Raw genomic sequence first — 24,138 nt, forward strand, 5'->3', positions numbered from 1 at the left:
TAATTCAGGTAGCCTACCTACGCCCAGGTAAAGCTGCCTTCCTGTATGGCAAGCCGTTTTAGCTTAAAATGTTCCCAGCGTTACTCGTCATAATTTCATTTTTACTAGGCTAACTAAAAATTAAATTAGAGAGCTCTCTAATTCGATTCTTGGCTACAATGAGAGCGCTCTCTAACACAATTACAGATATCTACTATTTAATTTTTACTAGTCGTCTCTATTGACTTCCATTCATTTTTAATTAGAGAGCTCTACAACTCAATTCTTACCAGTAGCTATTACAATTAGAACTCTCTAATCCAATTATGACTATCTATCTATCTATCTATCTATCTATCTATCTATCTATCTATCTATCTATCTATCTATCTATCTATCTATCTATCTATCTATCCATCCATCCATCCATCCATCCATCCATCCATCCATCCATCCATCCATCCATCCATCCATCCATCCATCCATCCATCCATCCATCCATCCATCCATCCATCCATCCATCCATCCATCCATCCATCCATCCATCCATCCATCCATCCATCCATCCATCCATCCATCCATCCATCCATCCATCCATCCATCCATCCATCCATCCATCCATCTATCTATCTATCTATCTATCTATCTATCTATCTATCTATCTATCTATCTATCTACTAACCTGGAGAATAAACACCTGATCTCTATATTATTAGGGTAACATAAGTTATAATGTATGAAAGAGGGAATCCATCTTCCATTCACTATCGGCTAGACAAATCTCCTCCTTTGCATGTCATCCCAGGGTTACCTTAACAACATAGATTTTAGTTCATTGCCAACACCCATCTACGCTAGAGAGGGAATCCTCCCTACACTGGAATTCACCAAACCTTTTAGAAGAGAGACACATAAACACATTCACACATACCACCAGAGTGCAGAACTTTAAACAGTGAAGTGTGAGTGACGTCAAACAGTCAGCTCTGGGAAAAGTCTGCAAGCGCTGAAACTATAGTGCTTTCCCATGACAGTGGGCAACAAAAACAGCACACGGAAAATATGACACAATAGATGCTTTCTCTGGTTACATTTCTTATTTGCCACCTTTTACTTACCTAATTGTCTATACTAGTAAAATGAGTCATTATGCCATTGTAGAAGTTAAGACAATTCCATTGGAAAGTGAAATCATTATTGACAAACTGCTCAGAAACACAGCTTTTTTTAGAGGGATAGTATTTTGGCAAATTTGAAATTATTCCCTTTAAAAGATCCACTATTCAGCATTCATTCTCTGATTTATGTTTTTATTAAGTGGTTGACACATGAAAACAAAGGAAGACACATGGTAAAATAGGCACACTACTAGTGTTTATATTGCCTTCAATGACTGCTTCATGTTAAACTGATTAAAATTGAATTATTATTAAACTGACTGTAGATGAGCATAAACATCTTCCTTCTGCCCCATTTTACCAAATCAGGCAACAGTTTTGACTCTAAAAAAGGCCCAAAATAACAAGTTACATTTTACAAACATAATGCTAAACACAATGCATCAGCAACATACTTTACATATAGGCAAATGTGTGGCATTTGATCAGATGGCTGCATTACATAAAATAGTAAAAACATTGAAAACTCAGGTTGTAAACTTTAAGTTTTATAAATATACAAAGCTTTCAACGAAAAGTCCGAAAACGGGAGCGTGTCAGTTCTAATACATAGACAGCAATATGGTTAAATGATTCACTGAGTGATAATTCACAAAATAATAAATGTGTTCATCAGAAGTTGATTCAATATGCAATGTTGCATGGCTGAGAAAACACTCCTTAAAAGTGAAAGGATTATTGGTGTCAAATGCTTTGTGGCCTCTCAATTTTCCATGTACCGTAATTTAGCCAGCCATCTAGTGGCTGTGTGCAGTTTCACAAAATTAAAAGATCCTCTGAATGCATATAAATTATATGATTTTTTAGAAAGGAATTTTTAAAACATGGACAAATATTAGGATTAGTTGATTAATTGTAGTCTGATTATGAGTATTTTAAAACATAATATAATCTAATTACAAGTACTAGATTATTATTCTTTTTTAATCTAATTACCTAATCCAGATTACATGTAATCAGTTACTACCCTACCCACAGGTGACTAGATCAGTGTTTATCTGACTCTTATCAGACTCTCCTTTGTCTGACCCATATATTTCTGGTTTTGGAGTCTCTACTAATGAGATGAGTTGAAACAGAGGTGTTTGTTTAGGAAGAGATCAAAAATGTGTAGTGTTGGTGTGCCTCGAGGAACAGGGTTGGGTAACACTGACTAGATAAACACTGGGCAAGTTGTTACAGGAAACATACTTCTGATGAAACAGTGAACTCTGGTGGTGAACAGGAGTAGTGTTAGGTTCGATTCGATAGTAAATCATTAAAAATGCATTATTTAAATGAATTTAAATGAAATGAACTTTTAATTACTATCTGTTAATTTATGATAATTATTTGTTATTAATAAAATATTTATAATGTATGTTGGCAAAATGTGTTACAGAAAACATGTTTTGAATGGATGGTGTGAATTTCTTCAAATTTGTTATCAGATCAACTCTTTCCTGATTCCTGCGGATCCCAGCGCACATCATCATGGTCCCTGGAATGTTCCTCTTTGGATTCTAAGTACTCCATAAGAGTGCCTTCCTCCCAAACAACACCTAAATAAAGCAAAGCAATACTAAAATAACGTTTCTTAGTTTTATTTAATTTTATTAGTGTGAAGTAATGAAATTAGTTTTATATTCATCTTTATGTAGGCCTGTTCGTTTATTTATTCCGAATGACTGGACTCGTGCGCGTACCTCCTCTGTGCTATACTCAAGTGTTATGACAATCATCAGAATCTGTTCAGTTTTTACTCAAGAGTTTCAATTCACTACAGTTGTAAGTTTTCAGCAGTGTTTTTTTTTTAACCTTGGTGGATGTGAATATCCTATTTCATAAGACAGTTTTTCTCGATTGCTTAAACACATTTCTTGAAACTATGCCTCGTATTCTCAAAACTGTAAACACAAATCTATAACGTCTCACCCAATTCCCCAAAACATCCTATTTTCAGGTCAAAATGAAGCTCTACACTCAAAACCATTCACTCTTGCTGAAAAACCAAACTTTGCCCTCAGACAGGACACACAAGCCCTCAAAATCACACACACTACAACATAGTCTAACACACTGGTTCAATAAATTCAAAAAACATTTCCAAAACTGGTAAGTTATGTTGCTTGTGGTCCCACAACACAACCAATGGATACACTGGCACATTTTTATTCATTCATGTACTACACAGTACAACACACACAAAAAAAAAAAACAAAAAAAAAAAAAACTTTTTTCCCCTGTTTTACTTTTTTTTTTTCCTCTATTTTTTTTTATATATATATATATTTACTTACAGTAAGATGTGTGTGACCATCATATGACAGTAAAAGAGCACACACAAACCTTATTCTAATATGGAATTGTATTGGAATGGTAAAGAGTGTTGGTCGTGACAGGAGTGCCTCCACTCAAGGACACTAGGACAATATGATGGACACGTCTAAGAATGTTCCACATATGGTTGAAATACCATCATTTGCCTAGAAAGATAACATTCTGGGAGTCAAGACTATAAAGGAGAAAGGATGCCCTCCCTGCACTGTCACACTCTGCAGCCGCTCTGTGTGACTGTACGACTGCTGGCCTTTTCTTCCAAGAAAATAAACCTCATCAAAGACTATTGGAAATGTTTGTCTTTTATTCAGTGAATTTTGTTTGTCACCACACCTCCCTGAAGGCTCTCGAGGTGACGGTAAAGCGACTCAAATTTGTTTTTGGCCTTACTCGTAGCCGAGCCTCCCTCATAGTCATACCACTGACTAAGACATGGGCAACTAGAGTGGCTTGAATTTCATCTGAGACTGCTTGTCTTCTTGTCCTTGCCCTTCCTCCTCCTCCTCCTCCTCCTCCTCCTTCTCCTTATCCCTCCTCCATCTCTTCCTTCATGTCTTTCTGGATACATTGTTCCAAAACTCAATAAACTGATTTGGGCCCTTTTATATATCTATTGAAGGATCTGGTTGATGTGTGTTAAATTTTGACTCTTAGTGTTTCCACCTGGGTAATTGTGTCTAACTGAGCTGAGGCTGTGCTAACTTGAGTGAACAATATTGAATGCTAGTGCTTTCTAAATGACAACATGGTGTAGGCAATGAGAAATGAAGGGATTTGTGTGTAGAGTTTTGCAGTGAAAGTTCAACAAATCTGACTTATGTGTCAAAACACGGAATAGTGTTTATAGTTTAGTGAAATGGGTGTGCTTTTTGATCAATGGCATTATGGTTTTGAAATTTTAGTTCAAAAGCCTGGTTATAGTGTTTAAGCAATCGAGAAAAACTGTAATTTAGGGTGCATTTTGGGGAAATATAGATTACATTTAGTATATCTGAACCCATATTCCCCAATGTCTTCATACCAAAAGATATGTAGGCTATTTGTTTGTAATCTGTTGGTTGTGAGGAAAATTTATTTAAATATGCTATTTATTTATTTATTTATTTATGTATGTATGTGTAGCCTATGGATGTATGTCAGTTTTGCAATTCACTGATGCAGTTGGAAGCTTTTGGAAATGATGTAGGCCTATTACATTGTGTATTTAATTCAGATGGTTTGGTTTGAACTACATTAGAGTAAGACAACTGCTGCATGTGTGTTGTGTAAAGTAATTAAATAAGCAAATAAGCATCACCTCATGAGGTTTTGTGAAACTGGTGATGAATATCTGTCACAGGATGAATCCTGGTGGTAACAAAACTGAAAGCAAGGAACAGTGTTGTGGAAAAGTTAGGCTACTTACTTAGTAATGCGTTACAATATTGCGTTACTCCCTAAAAAGTAACTAATTACGTAACTTAGTTACTTTTTCTGTGTCTGGATATAGTAATGTCTTGCGTTACTTTTCTAACCTGGGCTAGGCATGTTTGTTTGTTTTATAATATAAGCCAGAACAAAACTAAAGTTTTATTTTTGGTAAATATAAAGGCCCTTTCACACCAAAGGTTAATGCATTAACTAATGTTTACTAATGAAACTTATTGCAAAGGGTTACCAAAGTCATTTATGTTTGAACTGGATCATCAAAGGTCAGCAGCAAAGACATTGGTTGATAAAGTGAGATTAAATACATAAAGTAGCCTGTATTTGTGTAATTTAACATTGAATTATTGCAGTTTACCGTAATATTCTGAGTTTGCATTTCACTGTTCTTATTCATTTTGAGAAATACTGAATCTGTATTTGTGCAAGTGAGATGACTAAATGCATGCTAAGGGCCAGATTTACTAACAGCTTGCACCAGCGCAAACCCTCTTTTGGCATTAAAAATATAACTGTCAGGATTTGCAAAAAAATTGCACTGAAAAGGTGTGGGCACATTTATTTTTGCAGCAATACATATTGCATATGTATTTGTAGGAGTTTCCCTTTCAGATGCAAAATTTACAGGAGGAGAGTATTTAAATGAACAATGCAACGTTAGTTACTAAGGTTTGCGCTAGTCAATTTACTGGTATTTGTGCCATTATCTCTCTCCAGATATATGATATATCTTCTCCATTTTGTGCCCCTATATGGAGGAAAGGTGTTTTACAGTATAATTATTCTTGGTGAGAGGTGTGTGCTGTAGGGCTGAGCAAATATGGGCAGAACTCTTTACTGCCCTAGTACTTCAAAAAGCCTTTTAAAGGTATACACATGTGAATTAAACGTGGCACAATGGCCTTCATCATCACAGTATGCTAATGCCTAGTGCAAGGGATTCATCAATATGCTGATTGAGGACTGTTGGGACACTCCAGGCACAGGATGGTTCTGTCGGGAGAGACAGAGTCGTTTGCACCTCAATGACATATCTGTACTATTTGCTTCACAGGACATACAGTACTGTAGATGCTTTCAACTACATACTGTATATTTACTACTGTGTTCTAATATGTAACTATGCCATGTTTGGTCTCATCTGACAGCTTATAAACTGAAATGAATGGTGGTGAACTAAATAGAGGTATTAAGGTATCCTAATGTACAATCTAGGTACTATTGGTTAAACATGCATTGAGGAGAATATGTTAATGTTCTTCTCCCCTCTGGATCTCCACCCATTTGGCTCATCTTTTGGTTTCCTGTCAGTTGGGTTTGGTGCTGGTATTCCACTCATGTTTAACAATGCTTTGCTCAGGATATAAGAAGGAGAGGTAACTGTTGATCTAGGAGAAAGGCTTAAACCCCGCCACTCCCGCACACCGTTGTGTAACCTCATACTATGAGAAAGGCTTTACGGCCTCTTCTGCACAACAGAGCTTTATTTGTTACAACTAAGTTTTCTATACAGGATGTTGTTCCATTCTACTGTCTGTATATTTAAACATGTAACTTAATAAACTTTGCCTGCTTTAAAGGCTTTGGGAATCTTTCTTTTTAGTACTGATTATGTCGAAAGCTAAAGTGATTATAACCTTTTTTATTTAAACATTCAGGTTAAATCCTGCGTTTCCTATCAGATCTAATGAAGACTTTCACCTTTAAAGAATAAGAGGTTAAAGAATAACAACAACTTTAATGGAGTCTGCCTTTTGTTACGATTATTGGTTCAAAATAGCAGCGTAAGCTTCCAGCCTTACAGTGCGTTTGGCAAATAATTTGGCAACCTGTAGCAGGTCATCCTATAGAAGAGGATCAACATGAAACATTTAATCAATGAGTCTCTTAATTACACTTCAGTTTTATTAAAGGAGAACTCTGGTCAATTTTAACATTGAGCTCATTTTTTTGTAAATTTGGAGTGCTGTCAGTACAGAGAACAACGTCAAAAATCGGTGTTGCCTACACCGTGTTATCCTCTTTTTAAAATGTGCTCCCTGTTGACTTCAATGGGGCATATTTTAAACCTGCTTTTAGCCTCTTAACATCCTTGATGTGTCATTACAAGTGCACAGCCAATGTGAGCGATTCCTCTAGAGTTAACACAGTGAATCTGACTGCAGTAGATGTTAATTCGGCCAGCGCTCATACCTGTATTTACATCCTGTTTTCGGTAGAAGTCCAAAGTGGTCGATTGTCGAGTTCACACGCGTGATCAAAGGTAACTAAACATATGCGCGTGAACTCGACAATCGACTACTTTGGACTTCAACCGAAAACAGGATGCAAATACAGGTATGAGCGCTGGCCGAATTAACTTTATTATTATTCATATCTTTCACATCTACTGCAGTCAGATTCACCCGTGTTAAAGGTCCCGTTCTATGCCCCTTTTCACAAGATGTAAAATAAGTCTCTGATGTCCCCAGAGTGTGTATGTGAAGTTTGAGCTCAAAATACCCAACAGATCATTTTTTACAGCATGTTTAAATTGACATTTTTTGGGGCTCAGAAAAACGAGCCGTTTCAGTGTGTCCCCTTTAAATGCAAATGAGCTGCTGCTGGACGACACAGGGGGCGGAGCTTCATGAGCTCGTGCTCAGTCTGTCAGGAAAAATTCATCTCACGGAATGATGATAATATCAGAAACTCTCAGTAACGGCGTTCATTTCGAGTCGGACAATAATGCCTACAGAGTCAGATTGCTGTATAGAGATGAAACAGGTATGGTTTAGTAGTTTAATTACAGTTATTATAACGTATTTGTCATCTGCTTGTAGGCTATGTATCCATTATTTATTAATAGCCTACAAGTCTGCTGTCTGAATGATGATCAAACATGTACTGATGAGTTTAATAAAGTTTATTGTACATCACACAAAAGATGAAGCGTCAGTTTTACTTCAGAAAATCACCGTAAGAGCTGAGTAAACACAGTAGGCTCACGCCCGTTTCACACATACTCCGTTTGCAGTGCGTATGCGGTGCGTATTTTTTTCCGTACCCATGTTAACAGGTTAGAGCTTTCACACTGCACACGGATGCAGTCCGGCGATCCGTTCCAGTTGCGGTGCGTATACAGCAGTGCAGCGATCGTTTCCGCACCGAGTCTATTTTTGCTGTGCTGCACGCGCTGAATTAAAGTGACAGTGCATGTTTCGTGGTCAAAATGAACGCAGATTGACCTAAAAATGTAGCAATTTCACCATAAATGCGATTAATTAAATAAAATTTAGTAATCTCAACATAAATGTATTTAAATACTTTTTTTTTCACTTTAAGACCGGGGTAAAGCAAGGAAAGCTACAATTTACCTCAACAAGGTGACATAATGAACAACACTTGTCTCATTCGTGGAGGTGGAAAAACAAGTTCTTAGTGATATGCAAGATTTATTGTATTCAAATTTAAATGAAAAAGAAAAGGCATGAGAGTCGGCTGTTTTTGTCAATTTTAAGTTTTAATTTAAAATGTTTGCGATTTAATATAAAGTACATGGTTAAATATTTGCCCACTTGCTTGAGCAACTTAATATAAGTAAAAGTAATCCATTGAATAATAGGCTGACGTTGTTTAAATTGTGTATAAACGTGCGTCTGTTAAAGAGTGTATATGCGTACAAAGACAATCGGAATGCTGAGACGTTAAGACCGGGGTAAATCAAGGGAAAATACCATTTACTTCAATAAGACAACATAATGAACAACACTCGTCTCATTCGTGGAGGTGGAAAAACAAGTTATTAGTGACATGCAAGATTTATTGTATAAAGATTTAAATTATGCAAAAGAAAGGCAAGGGTATGAGTCTGCTGTTTTTGTCAATTTTAAGTTTTAATTTAAAATGTAGGCTATGCGATTTTAATAGTATAGCCTACATGGTAAAACATTTTTACCACTTGCTTGAGCAACTTATTATATAATTATATAGAAGTAATGCTTTTAATAATATGTTGTTTAAATTGTGTTTAAACGTGAATACGTCTATTAAACAGTGTATATGTGTACAAAGAGAATCGCAATGCTGACAAAAAAAACTTTTTTTAAATAAAAGTTGCTGATAACTTCTGGATTTGAAATAGGCTACAAATAGTGAGTATGTATTCGTGGTATAACAGCAGCGAATCAGTTACGCACTGCAAACGCAGCATATGTGAAAGCACTATTGCGCCTGCTGCTCCTGCACTGCATACGCACTGCAACACGCACCGCAAATGCACTGCACACGGAGTATGTGTGAAACGGGCGTCAGTTATAAGAAGTGCGCAAGTAGCCAGTAGAGTTGAGGGAGCATTCCTGTGGGCGGAGGTTAGTCAAGAAACGGTTCTGGTGATGTCACTAATGCAGGATGTAGAGGGGTGTAGTCCAAACGAGCCGTTTTATGTAGTCAACTTCTGTTAAATAAAATATCTCGCTTGGCATTGAACTTTGAGCTTTATAATTTTACAGATATTATTTATGCCCTAACAGCAACATTACACACTAACTAAAGTTTGAAACATGGAATCGCATGCAACGGGACCTTTAACTCTAGAGGAATCACTCACATTGGCTGTGCACTTGTAATGACACATCAAGGATGTTAAGAGGGTAAAAGCAGGTTTAAAACTTGCCCCATTGAAGTCAACAGGGCGCAAATTTTAAAAAGAGGATAACACGGTGTAGACAACACCGATTTTTGTCGTTGTTCTCTGTATTGACAGCACTCCAAATTTACAAAAAAATGAGCTCAATGTTAAAACTGACCGGAGTTCTCCTTTAACATTGTACTCTGAGTGCTTTTGCAGGTGAAAGCTGAGTGTCTTTTTTATGCAGAAACATATGGAACATTGATACATTTATGGGTGTTGGATTGCTTCAATATGCTGAAATATTTTGATGTTTTTATTTTTTTATAATTAAAGCTGTCACAACTAGTGTTACTTATAATTTGCTTTACTTTAACAATTTACAAGCAGGCAATTACAGATGCAAATACATAAAAAGAATAGGAAATTCATAAAACCGGCAAACAAAACATCTCTCATAACCAGCTGTTGTTTTTACGGGCTTCATTAGTCTAAATCGGTGTAATCTGTGTTCTTTACAGTTTCTTCTGAGTCTTCTACTGTTTCAAGCATGTAGTCGTGGACTTGAGTCCTGCGAGAGAAATCAAATAAAGTAGTTTTGAAAATATTTAGCCAAGGAGTAGAGGAACAGAAATGACCATTTAAATGAATAAGTAAAAAAAAATAATAATGAATTCTTTCCACATCAAATGAGAGTTCATTTTGTTACAGTTATTAAACTATATATATATAATTAGAAAACAACACCCAATTACACTTCTGGTGGGTGTTGTTTAATATTTCAGTTGAGAAATATTAAGCTTTACCTTTCTTTTGGAAATGGTGAATCAGGTGTGTGTGTGTACAGAGTCAAGGCGCGAAAAGGGTCTAAAGCGAAGATGTTCCTCCTCCCAAACTTTTGCGGGAGGGTGGCTGAGGGTGCATTCCCTGCGCGCACACACATGGTGCAGGACCGGCCGAAACGCTGAGGGAGGTTGATGGTGGACTTGGGAGCATGGTCACCTGTGCCCACCTGCACATCTCGCCCGAAGCGAAGTGGCATGTTGGCATGCAGGTGTGCTGGTTTTGCCATTATGGGGTGAAGTCGCAGGATGGTGGGAGAGCTCACACGACCGCTGGTTGGGGCTACATCAAGAGTGAAGTCTTCTATATTCAGACTCCTGGGAATCTCCTTTGACAACAACAATGTAGAAGAAGAAGAAATGGTGAAAATCAGCAGATTCAGTTATCGCAGTGTATTGATTCACAGTCACTGATGTCAATTTCAAACTATTATTACGATTTTATTTGCATTAATAAAATCATATTTAAAATGGGAAAAGCATAAGTTCAGAAAGCGCAAACAGCTGGTCCATTCCTCACATTATTTTAGACTGTAACAAGTGAAAATGTGCATTGGTACCTTAACTAAATATTTCTGCCTGCCCTGACCATTAAAATATGTTTCTTATTGGTGCAACCTTGTAATAAGATATGATGAAGACAGTTAAAAAGGCATGATGATGATAATAATAATAATAATCAAAATGAAAATAATGTATCTATTATCTATACTAATAGGCAATCTATTTTGACAGCGCATTTGCTCTATATCCAGAATTTGGCAAATTGTACATTCCAAACTACTAATTACTACCATTTCAAATAAAGGAAACTGCTATTAGAAAAATAGAAAATATAAAGCACTTACCTCTGGAAACTGTCCCCATGTAAATCTATTAGGATCACTGTCTAATGGAAGTGGCAGTCTGAGCGCAGAAACCCCACTCAGCATGAAGCTGCTCAGGATACCGAGGGCTAAAAAGAGAAGAGTGAAGTAGGACATCTTACAATCGATCACTGGTCCACGCTACATGTCCACGCACATCACAGGGGTTTTATACATTTTGCCATGTGCCAATAAACATACTCACAAAGACATTCCTTATAATGTACTCAGCATACTTAATAAGCACCAACCTACATTCATTCACTAATGACCTTCAAATCAATTAATTGTGCAGCTCAATGAGACCTCAATTACCACCACATTCAGATCGGAGTAAGTAAGAATAATCTGGTAAAAGATGCACGACACATGAGCTTGAATGAGAGGTTGACATGCTGGAAATGTTTGAATGAGGTGTTGTAGGCCACAGAGCAGCTCTCATGAATGGTCTGGTATTTTATTCCATCAAAGAATGTTCACTAATTGCCATCACTGACATGCACATGACGTCAATGCCAGCGAGGGGTGACCAGTAACCAGTTCTTTTAGGAAAATCACCTAAAAATGTAGTTTATTAGTTATGTTAATCATCATAGCTGAAAGATAGACTTACTGCTCCACTGTCTTCGATGCAAATGTAAAAAAAAAGAGGTTTCTTTAAATATATCTGAAGCTACACATTAATGATCATAGGCTATAATTAGTTGCAGATGCGCATAGCACATCCTATAACGGCTCCTGAATGTTTTTCCAGACCAGAAAAATCACGCTTCAACTGATGCCTTCAATCTTTTAATGTCTTCCTTTCAGGAATAAGGATATTCAATATCACAAAAATTGAATGGACACCGTGAAAAAACTGAAAAATAAACCAAAATTACAATCAAATTTGTTGAAGTGATTTTACCATGACATCGCTCGAAACTGAAAACTGAAATCAATGTACACAGTACATCAAATTATAAATGAACAATAACCAAAATACATACAAACATACCGTGTGCTTTCCAATCGGGACTCAGGAGACATTAGTAGACATTTTTTTTGCTCGAACACTCTATTTTACCTCTTTCGATTTGTGTGCGACACCTCGTGTGTCTCTCTTATCTTTTTCTTTTCCTTTTCCGGTGAGCACGCAAAATATAAAATCACATGACCAATACGTCTTATGTTATGTCTTTTGTTATATCTTTTCCCAGTAGGTGTCACTATTTCCAAACTATCATGTAGATCAATACAATTTTCACACAAATATTACCACAAAATTTATAAAACAAAACAAACAAACAAACCAAAAACCTTTCAAAGGTGAAAAAATATCTGCGACAGCTACACTGCCACCAAAATTACAAGGATTTATGTTAGTAATATTTTGAACAAATAAAATAAATCCTGCAATTTTCCTATAAGCGGTTACTTAATTTTCATTCATCTTTTAACACTTTCATAAACAGTATTATTTTGCCTTCATTTGAATTTTACTATTTTAGATGTCAAAACTAATTAGTCTAATCCTTGTGGTTTCACTCATAGTTTAAGAGCTGTTTTCAACTATTACTACAATTTTTTGGATTGGACGCTCCAAAATGGATATGTTTGTCAATCGCTCACCCTTTTTTCCTAACTTACTTTGTCCCATTTGCAGTTTAACCTTTCGCACTAACCCATCATCGTCTGCACTTGCCTCAACGACTCTAGCTAGCCTCCATTCATTTCTGGGAACATTGTCCTCTTTGAGAATTACTACATCTCCAACATGAACATTTCTTCTAGGCGTATGCCACTGTTGTCTGAGGCTTATGTTGGCCAGGTATTCTTTGCGCCATCTGCTCCAAAACTGTTCTGACAAGTACTGCACTCTCCTCCATCTTTTTCTAGCGTACAAATCTTCACGGACAAATTTGCCAGGAGGAGGAAGGGGCACTGAGGTCTTCATTGTGAGCAGATGATTAGGCGTCAAAGGCTCAGCACTCTTTGGGTCATTTATTGTGTTAGTGGTAAGCGGACGACTATTTACAATCGACATTGCCTCATACAAAAATGTCCTTAATGAAGTGTCATCCAGTCTTCCTTTAGCTTGTGCCAGAACAGCGTTTATCACACTCCTAACAGTCCTTATCTGGCGTTCCCACACACCTCCCATGTGGCTTGCTTCAGGAACATTCATAAGGAAGTCACATTGTTTGCTTGCAAGATATGTAGAAATCCTCTCTTGGTCCAGATCTTTCAAACCTTTCTCCAGCTCATTTTTAGCCCCCATGAAATTCGTGCCTTGGTCGGATCTGATCTGTCGCACGGCTCCTCTGATTGCTATGAAACATCTTAAGGCATTTAGAAATGCATCGGTGGAAAGATCTTCTAGCATCTCTAAATGTACAGCCCTGGAGCTCAAGCACGTAAACAACAGTCCATACCTCTTGAATTCCTTCCGACCTTGTTTTGTGTAGAAGGGGCCAAAGCAGTCAATACCAGAATACGAGAATGGAGGTGAGGGTTCCACTCGGTCAGCAGGAAGGTCAGCCATGCGTTGTTCTTCGACTGATCTACGCAGCTTTCTGCATGTAACACAATTTTTTATGTTCTTGGCCACTACATTGCTTGCACCTAATATCCAATATCCACTTGCTCTGAGCTCATTCAAGGTTTGACCGCGGCCTTGATGTTGAGTTTTCTTGTGGCAATGGTCAAGTATTAGTTGTGTGACAATGCCTTCCTTAGGAAGAATTACTGGATGTTTCAACTCAAACGCTGTGTTAGACTTTCTTAGTCGTCCTCCTACCCTGAGCAGTTCATTCTCGAGGATGGGATCAAGTTGGTATAACTTGTTGTTCTTTGGCAGCTTAGCAGGTTTTTGACTGAGCAATTTCAGTTCTTCTTCAAAGGCTTCTTTTTGTGCTGCCTTGATGAGCACAATAGCTGCTTTCTCTTTCTCTTCTACACTAATAAACCCTGACTTGTCTTTGTTCACCAGTCTTTTGATCCTAGCAATAGCATTGAGGGCTGTATTCCAATCTGAGAATCTTGAGAGTCGTTCAAAGAAGCTACCTCTTACACAGGCATCTGTTTTCAGGACCTTTACCTCTGGGTCACCTACTAGAAGCACTGGGGATTTTTCATGAGTGCTAATCTTTCGTTCCCATAAGAACTTGGGACCCATCAACCAAATTGAGTCTATCAGGTCTGCCACCTTGAGACCCCTAGACGCACAGTCTGCAGGATTCTGACTTGTTTCCACATAGAACCATTGTCTTGGATCTGTAGAGTCTCTTATCTTCTGCACACGATTAGCCACAAAAACATGAAAGCGCCGGGCTTCGTTCTTGATATACCCTAGCACTACCTGGGAATCTGTCCAGAAAAACTCCTCATTTACCTTCAGATCAAGCTCTTCCTTAAGAACATGACTTACTGCTGCAGAAACTGTGGCTGCAGTCAGCTCAAGGCGTGGTATGCTGAAAACCTTCGTAGGGGCAACTCTGGCCTTACCCATGACCAGTGCACAATGTACTTGTTCATCAGCAACAATCCTGATGTATGAACACTGCCCATAACCCTCACTGCTGGCATCTGAAAAATGATGCAGCTCTATTTTCTGGATTCTGCCCATATTTTCAGGAATGAAGCATCTTGGTATTTTGATCTTTTGGAGGTTCTCCAAGTCATGGATCCATGTATCCCACTTTGGCTTCAGATCAGAAGGAAGAGGTTCATCCCATCCTACCCCTCGTTTGCACATCTCCTGGAGCACTTTCTTCCCAGTCAAGATATAGGGAGCGAGAAAACCTAATGGGTCGTACACACTTGCAACTACTGATAGAATTCCTCGCCGAGTGGCAGCCTTTTCATTAAGGTCAACTTTGAATGAGAATGTATCCGTCTCTATGTTCCACTTTACTCCCAGTACACTCTGCATCGGAAGTTCATTGTAGTTCAGATCTACATCCTTCACAACACTGACACGTTCGCTCTCTGGAATTGCACTCAAAACTTCTCTGCTATTGGACACAAACTTGTGTAAACGCAAGTTTCCCTTAGCCAAAGCTTCCTGCGCTTCACTAACCAACTTGTTGGCCTTCTCGATAGAATCAACACTTACAAGTCCATCATCCACATAGAAATTTTTGCGAATGAAGCTCGCTGCTAGTGGGTAGTCCCTCTCACATTTGCTGGCAAGATATTTCATGCCGTAGTTCGCACAACCTGGAGAGGATGCAGCTCCAAAAATATGTACTCGCATGCGGTATTCCTTGGGTTCTCTTTCGGTGTTCCCTTCTTCCCACCATAGGAATCTCAGGAAATCACGATCGTCTGGACTGACATGAAAGCGGTGGAACATCTTTTCCACATCACAAACAATTGCAATTTGATGCTCACGAAATCTGCACAACACTCCAGTAAGAGCATTTGTTAAGTCTGGGCCTGTGAGTAAGTGGTCATTTAGAGATGTACCTTCAAATTTGGCTGAACAGTCAAATACCACTCTTATTTTTTCTGGCTTCCTGGGATGATACACCCCATGGTGCGGAATGTACCAGGCGTTGCCTTCTTTTGGTGTGGAATCTGCTTCTTCGGCATCACCATCTCTAAAGACACCATCCATAAATCTCACATAGTCTTCTCTGTACTTGGGATTTCTCTCCAATTTTCTTTTTAAATGCTTCAAACGAACCGTAGCCAGTTGCTTATTGTTCGGTAATTGAGGACGTTCTCTGAATGGTAAGGGCATTTCCACATGTCCTTCTTTGTTGTGTTGAGTTGTTTCATCCAACTGTTGAAGAAATTGAATGTCCTCCTGAGATATTGTTTTTTCTCTTGAGTCTGTATCTCGAAAATCTGCTTCTAATGTCCTGATTACTGAAGCAGGTGTGATTGCTGGGAGTTCCTTCACAGAAATGCGATGACAGAACCCCGCTACATTTCTAGAGCAAACATGGGGTGTTATGGATCCCACTACACTCCAGCCTAAGTCCGTCTTGACTGCATATGGTTCGTGATCCTTCCCTGATATCACTTGGGTTGGCTTTAGAGCTCTTGGACAATCAAAGCCAATGAGAAGCCCTACAGGACAATTCAACAACTCTGGCATCTTATCTGCAACACTGAGCAAGTGAATCCATCTCTGAGCCTTCTTGCAAGTAGGAATGCTATCTCGTTCCAAGGGAATGTATTCTCGAGTGTATACGGGTGGCAACTCGATGTACTCTTGCAGACTATAACCTCTCACTCTTAGTCCAACTGCTCTCTGACAATTCTCTATTGAAGCTCTATCAGTCATTGTGGACAGCTTTAACTTCACAGGTTCTGTGTTTGCTTGCAGTTTGTCACAGATGTCCTGACTGATAAACGTATTACTGCTCTGCGTGTCCAGTAATGCATAAGCTAGAATTTCTGTGCTGTCCTTAGTTGCACAAGACAGCCAAACTGGAACTATCATCGAAGTGTGATTACCTTTATCCATCTCCACACTGCATAAGCTAGTGAAAGCCCTTTCATCAGGTGAAACTTCTGGCTTTCCTCCTTGAGAGCGTTCTTCGTGAAGTGGAGAGGGGTGACTCTGCTTGCAGATGTTGCAAGTAGCTCGCTTTCTACAGTTTTTGGAGACATGACCAACTCTGAGACAACCAAAGCACATCTTGTTATTGATGACAAACCTTTTCTTCTCCTCAAGAGGCATTGCCGCAAACCTTTCACATTTGTATATAAAATGATTTTGCTGACAGCAGACACATTCTATTTGTCTCTTATCCTGAGTGACAGAAGGGTTTAGTTGAGTGCCTTTCTCTTTTTCCAATGCACTCTTTGCAATGGGTTTAACATTTTGCGCCAGAGCACTGGCCTTGAGACGTTTCTGCTCCTTTCCAGGCTTTTCCTCTGCATGTTTTAAAGCAAGTAGAGAGGAAACAGGATTACATGCAACGCGTGCCTCCTCTGCCACAAAGTCTGAAAACTCAGTGAAGCTTGGGTATGGCTTCTCTTCATCTAGTGCTTTAGTGACATACCTATTCCAGCGAGTTGTTATCCAGTCAGGAAGTTTCTGAAGCAATTTCTGGTTTTCTTCGCAATCATCCAAAACCCTCAAACCATGTACATGAGGCATTGCATTTTTGCAAGAGATGAGGAAATCACTAAACTCCCTTAATTTCAGTGATTCTTTGGGTCCAAGTTTTGGCCAGTTATTAAGCTTTGCTCTGAACGCTCTTTGAACTACAAAGGGGTGTCCATAACGTTTGTTCAGGGCATCCCAAGCTTGTGTGTATGCATCCTCATCACTTCTATAAAACGTTCCCTCTAGTACACTAAGCGCATCTCCACTTATGTACCTTTTCAGATAGAACAATCGATGTGCTGGGCTTGTACAGTTTGTTTCAATCAAAGCTTTAAAGCAGGTGCGCCATTCTGTGAACTTGAGTGGGTCACCCATAAACGTGAATGGCTCTGGAGCTGGAAGTTTAGTCATTGCCAAGGATTCTTTTAGTGCTTTCACTAACAAGACCTCATCTACTTTGGTCTCTAGCTCATGTTCAGAGCAAGGTTGAGCTAAAATTTCTTTCTTGATGCAAGAAGGGTTATTGTGGTGCAGTGGCAGCTGACTTGAAGGCATAGTGCTTTTTTCTTTAGCATCTTCTATTTCAGCATTCAATCTTGATTCCTCTTCTGCATACACAATATATTCAGCTTCCATTACTTCAAGATCTCTTTGCTCTTCCAGCATTTTTAACTTCTCTTGTTGGGCTAGTACTTCTTTTCTTTGAGCTGAGATTTCTTGTTCTCTCTTTAGTTCAGCACGTTTTGCAGCTAAGCGTGCCGCTGCTTCTGCTCTTTTTACAGACATATTACTTCCATGTTGACTATCTCTTTCAGCTCTCGACACAGTTGAACCATAAATTGACCTGGCGTCATCTCTTTGCAGTAACTGAGTGAGAGTTTCTTTTACAGCTTCAGCATCAAACTCCTTTGTGCCAAATTCTGCACAACGTCTTTTCAGTAGTGCAGTTATTTCACTAGTAACTGAAGTGCAGCTATCCATTCTCCTCCTTATATCTTGAGATGGGACGTTCAGTGCACGAATACTCTCATATATTTGTTTTAACTCTGCTTCACGTTTCTCTGATGTCACCATCATATCATCTAACTCGATTTTAGAGCACTCTTCTTTCAGCTTGGATCTGATGAACTGAGCTTCAGCTTTGAAGTTTAAGTACGTGAACATAAACTTCCGTTCTCTTTTTGCTAATTCGTCATGTCTCAACTCAAGCATTTTTTCTGTTGGACGCCTTTCTCTATCTGATCGTCTAACTGCCTGATAAACTCTTGATGATGATTCCTGGAATCTCGTCTTATTAACTTCCAGATCTGCATTAATTTCAGCTAAGCGTTCTTCATATTTTTCTCTGTCAATGGCATCAATCTCAGTTTCTAATTTCCCCTCTAATTGTGCTTTTTCTTCTTCAAGAGCTTGAATCACTTGGTCTAAGACACAGCTCTCTGATCTATCTTGATCCATGTTGGTAACTTGCTTTAAACTACACTATTATTCAGCTTTAAACCCTGATAACAAGTTGTAATACCATGAGGAAATTGCACAAAGTCAATTATTAAACAAGTTACACACAATCAACTTAACTTGAAAGGTATCAAAAGCAAACATTTGTTAAAATCATTTGCTAACTATTTTAACTTGAATAAATGTTTTTCAACCAAGAAATGAAAATTCAAGCTGAAAAGATACAGTCTGACCTGCAAATCCAAAGGTAGCAACTCTTATTGAAAGCTGAATTGTCCAAAAACATCGCAACGTTGCCGCCGTGTGGCTGTCATTCGTCACTGCAGCACTGTCGTCTTGCGTTGCCCTTCCGCACAGCAAAGAATGCAGTCACGCGAAAAGCAATAGTTTCAATGCGACGAAATCGCGTAGAATGGCGGCGTCCTCACTTTACCCAACAGCTGCAGTTTTCCACCGAGATCGACTGGACTATGCTCTTCCCATCGAGGTCTGGCGATCTTTCCTTTTCCACGATGAACTCTTGCCCTCGTCCAGGGGAAAGTAAACAGACGTTTTTTCACTATAACGGCTCCTGAATGTTTTTCCAGACCAGAAAAATCACGCTTCAACTGATGCCTTCAATCTTTTAATGTCTTCCTTTCAGGAATAAGGATATTCAATATCACAAAAATTGAATGGACACCGTGAAAAAACTGAAAAATAAACCAAAATTACAATCAAATTTGTTGAAGTGATTTTACCATGACATCGCTCGAAACTGAAAACTGAAATCAATGTACACAGTACATCAAATTATAAATGAACAATAACCAAAATACATACAAACATACCGTGTGCTTTCCAATCGGGACTCAGGAGACATTAGTAGACATTTTTTTTGCTCGAACACTCTATTTTACCTCTTTCGATTTGTGTGCGACACCTCGTGTGTCTCTCTTATCTTTTTCTTTTCCTTTTCCGGTGAGCACGCAAAATATAAAATCACATGACCAATACGTCTTATGTTATGTCTTTTGTTATATCTTTTCCCAGTAGGTGTCACTATTTCCAAACTATCATGTAGATCAATACAATTTTCACACAAATATTACCACAAAATTTATAAAACAAAACAAACAAACAAACCAAAAACCTTTCAAAGGTGAAAAAATATCTGCGACAGCTACACATCCTTTTGTATATGTTACATTACACTTAGCAGTCTTCTTCTTCGGCGGTCACTCGAAACGAGTATGACTGTCCTCTCTTTCGGGTCACCTTATTTGTGAATCCTCAGGTGGCTGTAAAGGCCGATCTGTGATCCACAGATTCTGCTGCAATGTGGGCATTGGAAAGTTGAGGTGATGTGTGGTGGTGGAACCTTTCTCTGTTTGTCCTTGCGGTGTTGCCGCTTTGCATCTGCGGCTCGGCGGAGTTCTGTTTCGTGGTGTGCTGCACCTTCCTGCACTGCTTTTCTCCAGTGGTCCCTGTTAAACGCAAGATTTTCCCAGTCGCAGGACGTGATGTTAAACTTTTTCAGGCTGGTCTTGATATTGTCCTTAAAGCGTTTCTTTGGCCCACCTGGGGCTCGCTGTCCTTCTTTTAGCTGGGAGTACAGGATCTGCTTAGGGAGACGGTTGTTGGGCATGCGGATGACATGTCCTGCCCATCGGAGTTGGTGCTGCATTATGGTCGTAGTGATGCTGGGCATATTCGTTTCCTCCAGAATACTGGAGTTTGTACGTCTGCTTTCCCAGTTGATCCTCAAGATTTTTCTTAAGGCTCTTTGATGGAATCGTTCCAATGCTCTCAGGTGTCTGCTGTAGGTGGTCCAGGATTCCGCTCCATACAGCAGAGTTGGGAGAATCATAGCTCTGTAAACCAGGACCTTGGTTTGAGCCCTCAGGTCTCGATCATCAAAGACTCTTGTCCTTGAGTTTGGCATAGGCTCCGCTGGCACAGTTCAGGCGATGGTTAACTTCACAGTCTATATCGGCTTTGGAAGAGAGAATGCTGCCAAGGTAGGGGAAGTGGTCCACGCTTTCCAGAGTGGTGTTATCCACTTTGATGATGGGCTGGAGTGACAGCTGGTTGGGTGCTGGTTGATACAGAACCTGAGTTTTCTTGATGTTCAAGGCCAAACCCAGGGCTCTGTATGCCTTGGTAAAGGCATTTAGGATAACCTGGAGGTCTTCAGGGGAGTGTGCTGCAATGGCGTTATCATCGGCATATTGCAGTTCCATGATGGTGGTATTCCCGACTTTGCTCTTTGCTTTGAATCTGTTAAGGTTGAAGAGCCTGCCGTCAGTCCTGTAAAGGATTGGGATCCCCTGTGGCAACTCTTGGCCAGTAAGGTGGAGTATGGCTGCAATGAAGATGGTAAATAGGGTGGGTGCAATGATACATCCCTGTTTGACCCCAGTTTCTACAGTAAATGGCTCATATTCAGAGCCACTGTTGAGCACTGTGGCTGACATTCCGTCATGCAGTAGCCTCAGTACACGGATATATTTGGCATGACATCCATACTTTGATAGTATGCTCCACAGTGCCTGCCTATCCACGGAGTCAAAGGCCTTTGTCAAGTCTATAAAAGCCATGTACAGAGGCAGTCCTTGTTCCCGACACTTTTCTTGAAGTTGGCGAGCAGAAAAGATCATGTCAGTTGTTCCCCTAGATGGACGGAAACCGCATTGTGATTCAGGGAGTATCTCCTCAGATAGTGGTAGCAGTCGGTTGGTGAGAACACGAGCAAGGACTTTGCCTGTTGTTGACAAGAGCGAGATGCCCCTGTAGTTTCCACATTCAGCCTTGTCCCCTTTCTTGAATATGGTGACAATTTGGGCATTCCGGAGCTCTGAGGGGAGCTCTTCCCTTTCCCAGACCGTGACGAGCAGATGGTGGATGTGGTGCCAGAGCCTTGGTCCTCCTTCCTTTAAGACCTCTGCAGGGATCCCATCAGGACCAGTGGCCTTGTTGTTCCTGAGATTCTTAATGGCATTGTGAACCTCAGTTAGGGTAGGAGGTTCCCCCATGTCCTCTCTGATGGGACTCTGCGGGATATGGTCGGCGATGTCTGGTTCGGCTGAGCTGTCACGGTTCAGAAGTTCTTGAAAGTGCTCCTTCCAACGTGCGTTGATGGAGTCATTGTCTTTTAAAAGAGTCTGTCCATCTTTTTGGCGCAGGGGATTTAAGCCGCGGTGGCTAGGGCCATAGACAGCCTTAGTGGCACTAAAAAAGCCTCTGGTGTTACCTGAATCTGCCAGTCTCTGGAGTTCTAGAGACTTTTCTGTCCACCAGTTGTTCTTGAGCTCCCTCATTAATCTCTGAACGTCAGCCTTGGCTCTGGAGTGTGCTGCCCTTTTGGCCTCACATGTTATGTCATTTTGCCACACTTGGAAGGCTTTTCATTTTCTGGAGATAAGTTGTTCTATCACTGTGTCGTTTTCATCAAACCAGTCCTGATGTTTTCTGGACTGATACCCAAGGGTGGATTTGCATGAGTCATGGATGGTGGATTTGAGAAGACCCCAGTGCTCCTCGATGTTATCAGGATATTCTTGCTGAAGATTTTTCTCGAGAGAGTCCTGAAGTAGCTGCTGGATGGCAGTTTCCTTCAGGCTGTCAAGGTTAAGTCTTCGCCGGGTCTGCTTCTTCTGAATCCTCCTCCTTTTTTTAAGTTTGATGGACATAGTGGATCGGATGAGGCGGTGGTCTGTCCAGCAGTTGTCAGAGTTTATCATGTCACTTAGCCGTATGCTCACATTGAATCCCTTGGATTATACATGTATTCAAATCTTTTGATCGAGATACTTAAAAGTATAATTAAGTATTCTTGGCTTGTAGTGTTGTGATTGAGTAGCCTATTAAATACTTTTTTCATAGTTTTACACACTGTCTTACTGTTTGAAAATATTGGTTTATAAAGAAAACATATGTTCCTAATTCTGAGTATCTGAATTTTTGTGCTAGTCCACTGGAAGTGTACATAGGAATTTACTTCAAATCTACTTTACTCTTTCCCTTAAAAAAGTGCTACTGTAAAATAGTAAACTACTAGTATACTTACAAGTTCACTTGTAGTACAGATGCAGATCAAATGAGAAATGTAGTTGTGAAATAATAATATACTACAGTAAACAGTATACTGTTACACTTACAGCACACTTAAACATATTTTTATATACTAAAAGTGGGCCAATTTAGCAGTATTAAAATAGTACACTTACAAGTTTACTACTAGTACATTGACATTAGTATACTTACTAGCCTACATAAAGTATACTTCATAAAATTAACTTGAAGTAGGCCTATACTTCTTTTTCATAAGGTATGTAATGTAAAATTCACATAATGCATCATTTAGCTCACTATTTAGCAATATAAAAGTACAATAAATCAGGTATTTGGTGGTTTGGAACCATAAATGTCAATATTCTAAGAGAAGTTTTTCTTTTGTATTTTTTAACATTAGATTTTCCAATCTTGCACTATTTACTTACCCCCTTTATAGGTACCAGTTGCTTCACTTTGCTATAGGGATATATAATACAAACATTATGCCAAAGTGGTCTGAATTAATTAATTTTTAAACTGAATTTGTCTATAATTATACTCTTTATATGATATCCAATAATTAGACAGCTTTTCTCAGTAGCACCTCAATGTAGTACACGAGATCCAGGGGGCGGAGTTGGATCCAGATATAAGGGGTGGAGATTGGTAGGTTTTGGGGTGGGTTTAGGGATTAAGGGGTGGAGATGGGTAGGTTTAGGGGTGGGTTTAGGGATCAGGGGGTGGAGATGATGGGTAGGTTTCGGTATACGTAAGGTGGGAGGAGTTGGATCTGGATCCAACTCCTCCCCCTGGATTTTGTGTTCTGCAGTGAGGACCATCTCGCTTTTCTGGGGAGGTCACTACACACCTTAGTCTACCCAGCAGGGGGCAGTGCAACATTATAACATGAGTGATTAAGACAAAACTGTTTCATTAAAAAGCTTTCAATTAGAATTGTGTTATGTGATTATTATAATTAAATCTACTTAATATTATATATACATAAATAAGTTAGTTCAAATTAAAAGGGGAAAAGTCAGTGACACAATTGAAAATTAATATTATGTGGGGTATGACACACTATCGTTTCTATACGGAAAAAATGCTGTTTTCAGGAAATAAGCTTTATTCGTTCTTAACTCTCAAATTTGTATTATTATTATTACTATTTTTTTAGAAACGCATCCAGTGGCTTTGTTTTTCACCTCAATGTGCCATTCATCAGCTAATAAAGTCAACATTAAATGGAGGTTGTCACTATTGATTTTTAAAGTGATTTTAAAATAATAATGTGGGTGTTTTATTTAGGTGGTTAGAGGATGTAGGCCAAAATGTCTTCAGCTAACCAGTCCCATTGTATTTTCCCCCATCCTGTCAGCTC

At 39.2% G+C, this 24,138-nt stretch overlaps 1 protein-coding gene across 4 annotated transcripts; it reads right to left on the bottom strand.

The window, feature by feature from the left end:
- Window positions 1-9,608: 9,608 nt before the first annotated feature.
- Window positions 9,609-19,674, bottom strand: npvf (neuropeptide VF precursor; the record flags this gene model as incomplete). 4 transcript variants are annotated; one of them, XM_081377451.1, is made up of 6 exons in its annotated part: window positions 9,785-10,081; window positions 10,317-10,681; window positions 11,201-11,307; window positions 18,956-19,068; window positions 19,151-19,414; window positions 19,553-19,651. In XM_081377451.1, 3 exons carry the CDS (start codon window positions 11,282-11,284, stop codon window positions 9,997-9,999), a joined length of 534 nt encoding a protein of 177 aa, XP_081233577.1. In that variant the 3' UTR covers window positions 9,785-9,996. The 4 variants fall into 4 exon arrangements, with proteins under 4 accessions (XP_081233575.1, XP_081233577.1, XP_081233576.1 ...); XM_081377450.1 differs by having other exon boundaries at window positions 9,807-10,081; window positions 18,956-19,414; window positions 19,545-19,674; XM_081377449.1 differs by lacking the exons at window positions 18,956-19,068; window positions 19,151-19,414; window positions 19,553-19,651 and adding an exon at window positions 12,216-12,372 and having other exon boundaries at window positions 9,609-10,081.
- Window positions 19,675-24,138: the final 4,464 nt, after the last annotated feature.

This window comes from Scardinius erythrophthalmus (genome assembly GCF_964197995.2).
Source record: "Scardinius erythrophthalmus genome assembly, chromosome: 10".
In the NCBI taxonomy this organism is placed as follows: Eukaryota; Metazoa; Chordata; class Actinopteri; order Cypriniformes; family Leuciscidae; genus Scardinius; species Scardinius erythrophthalmus.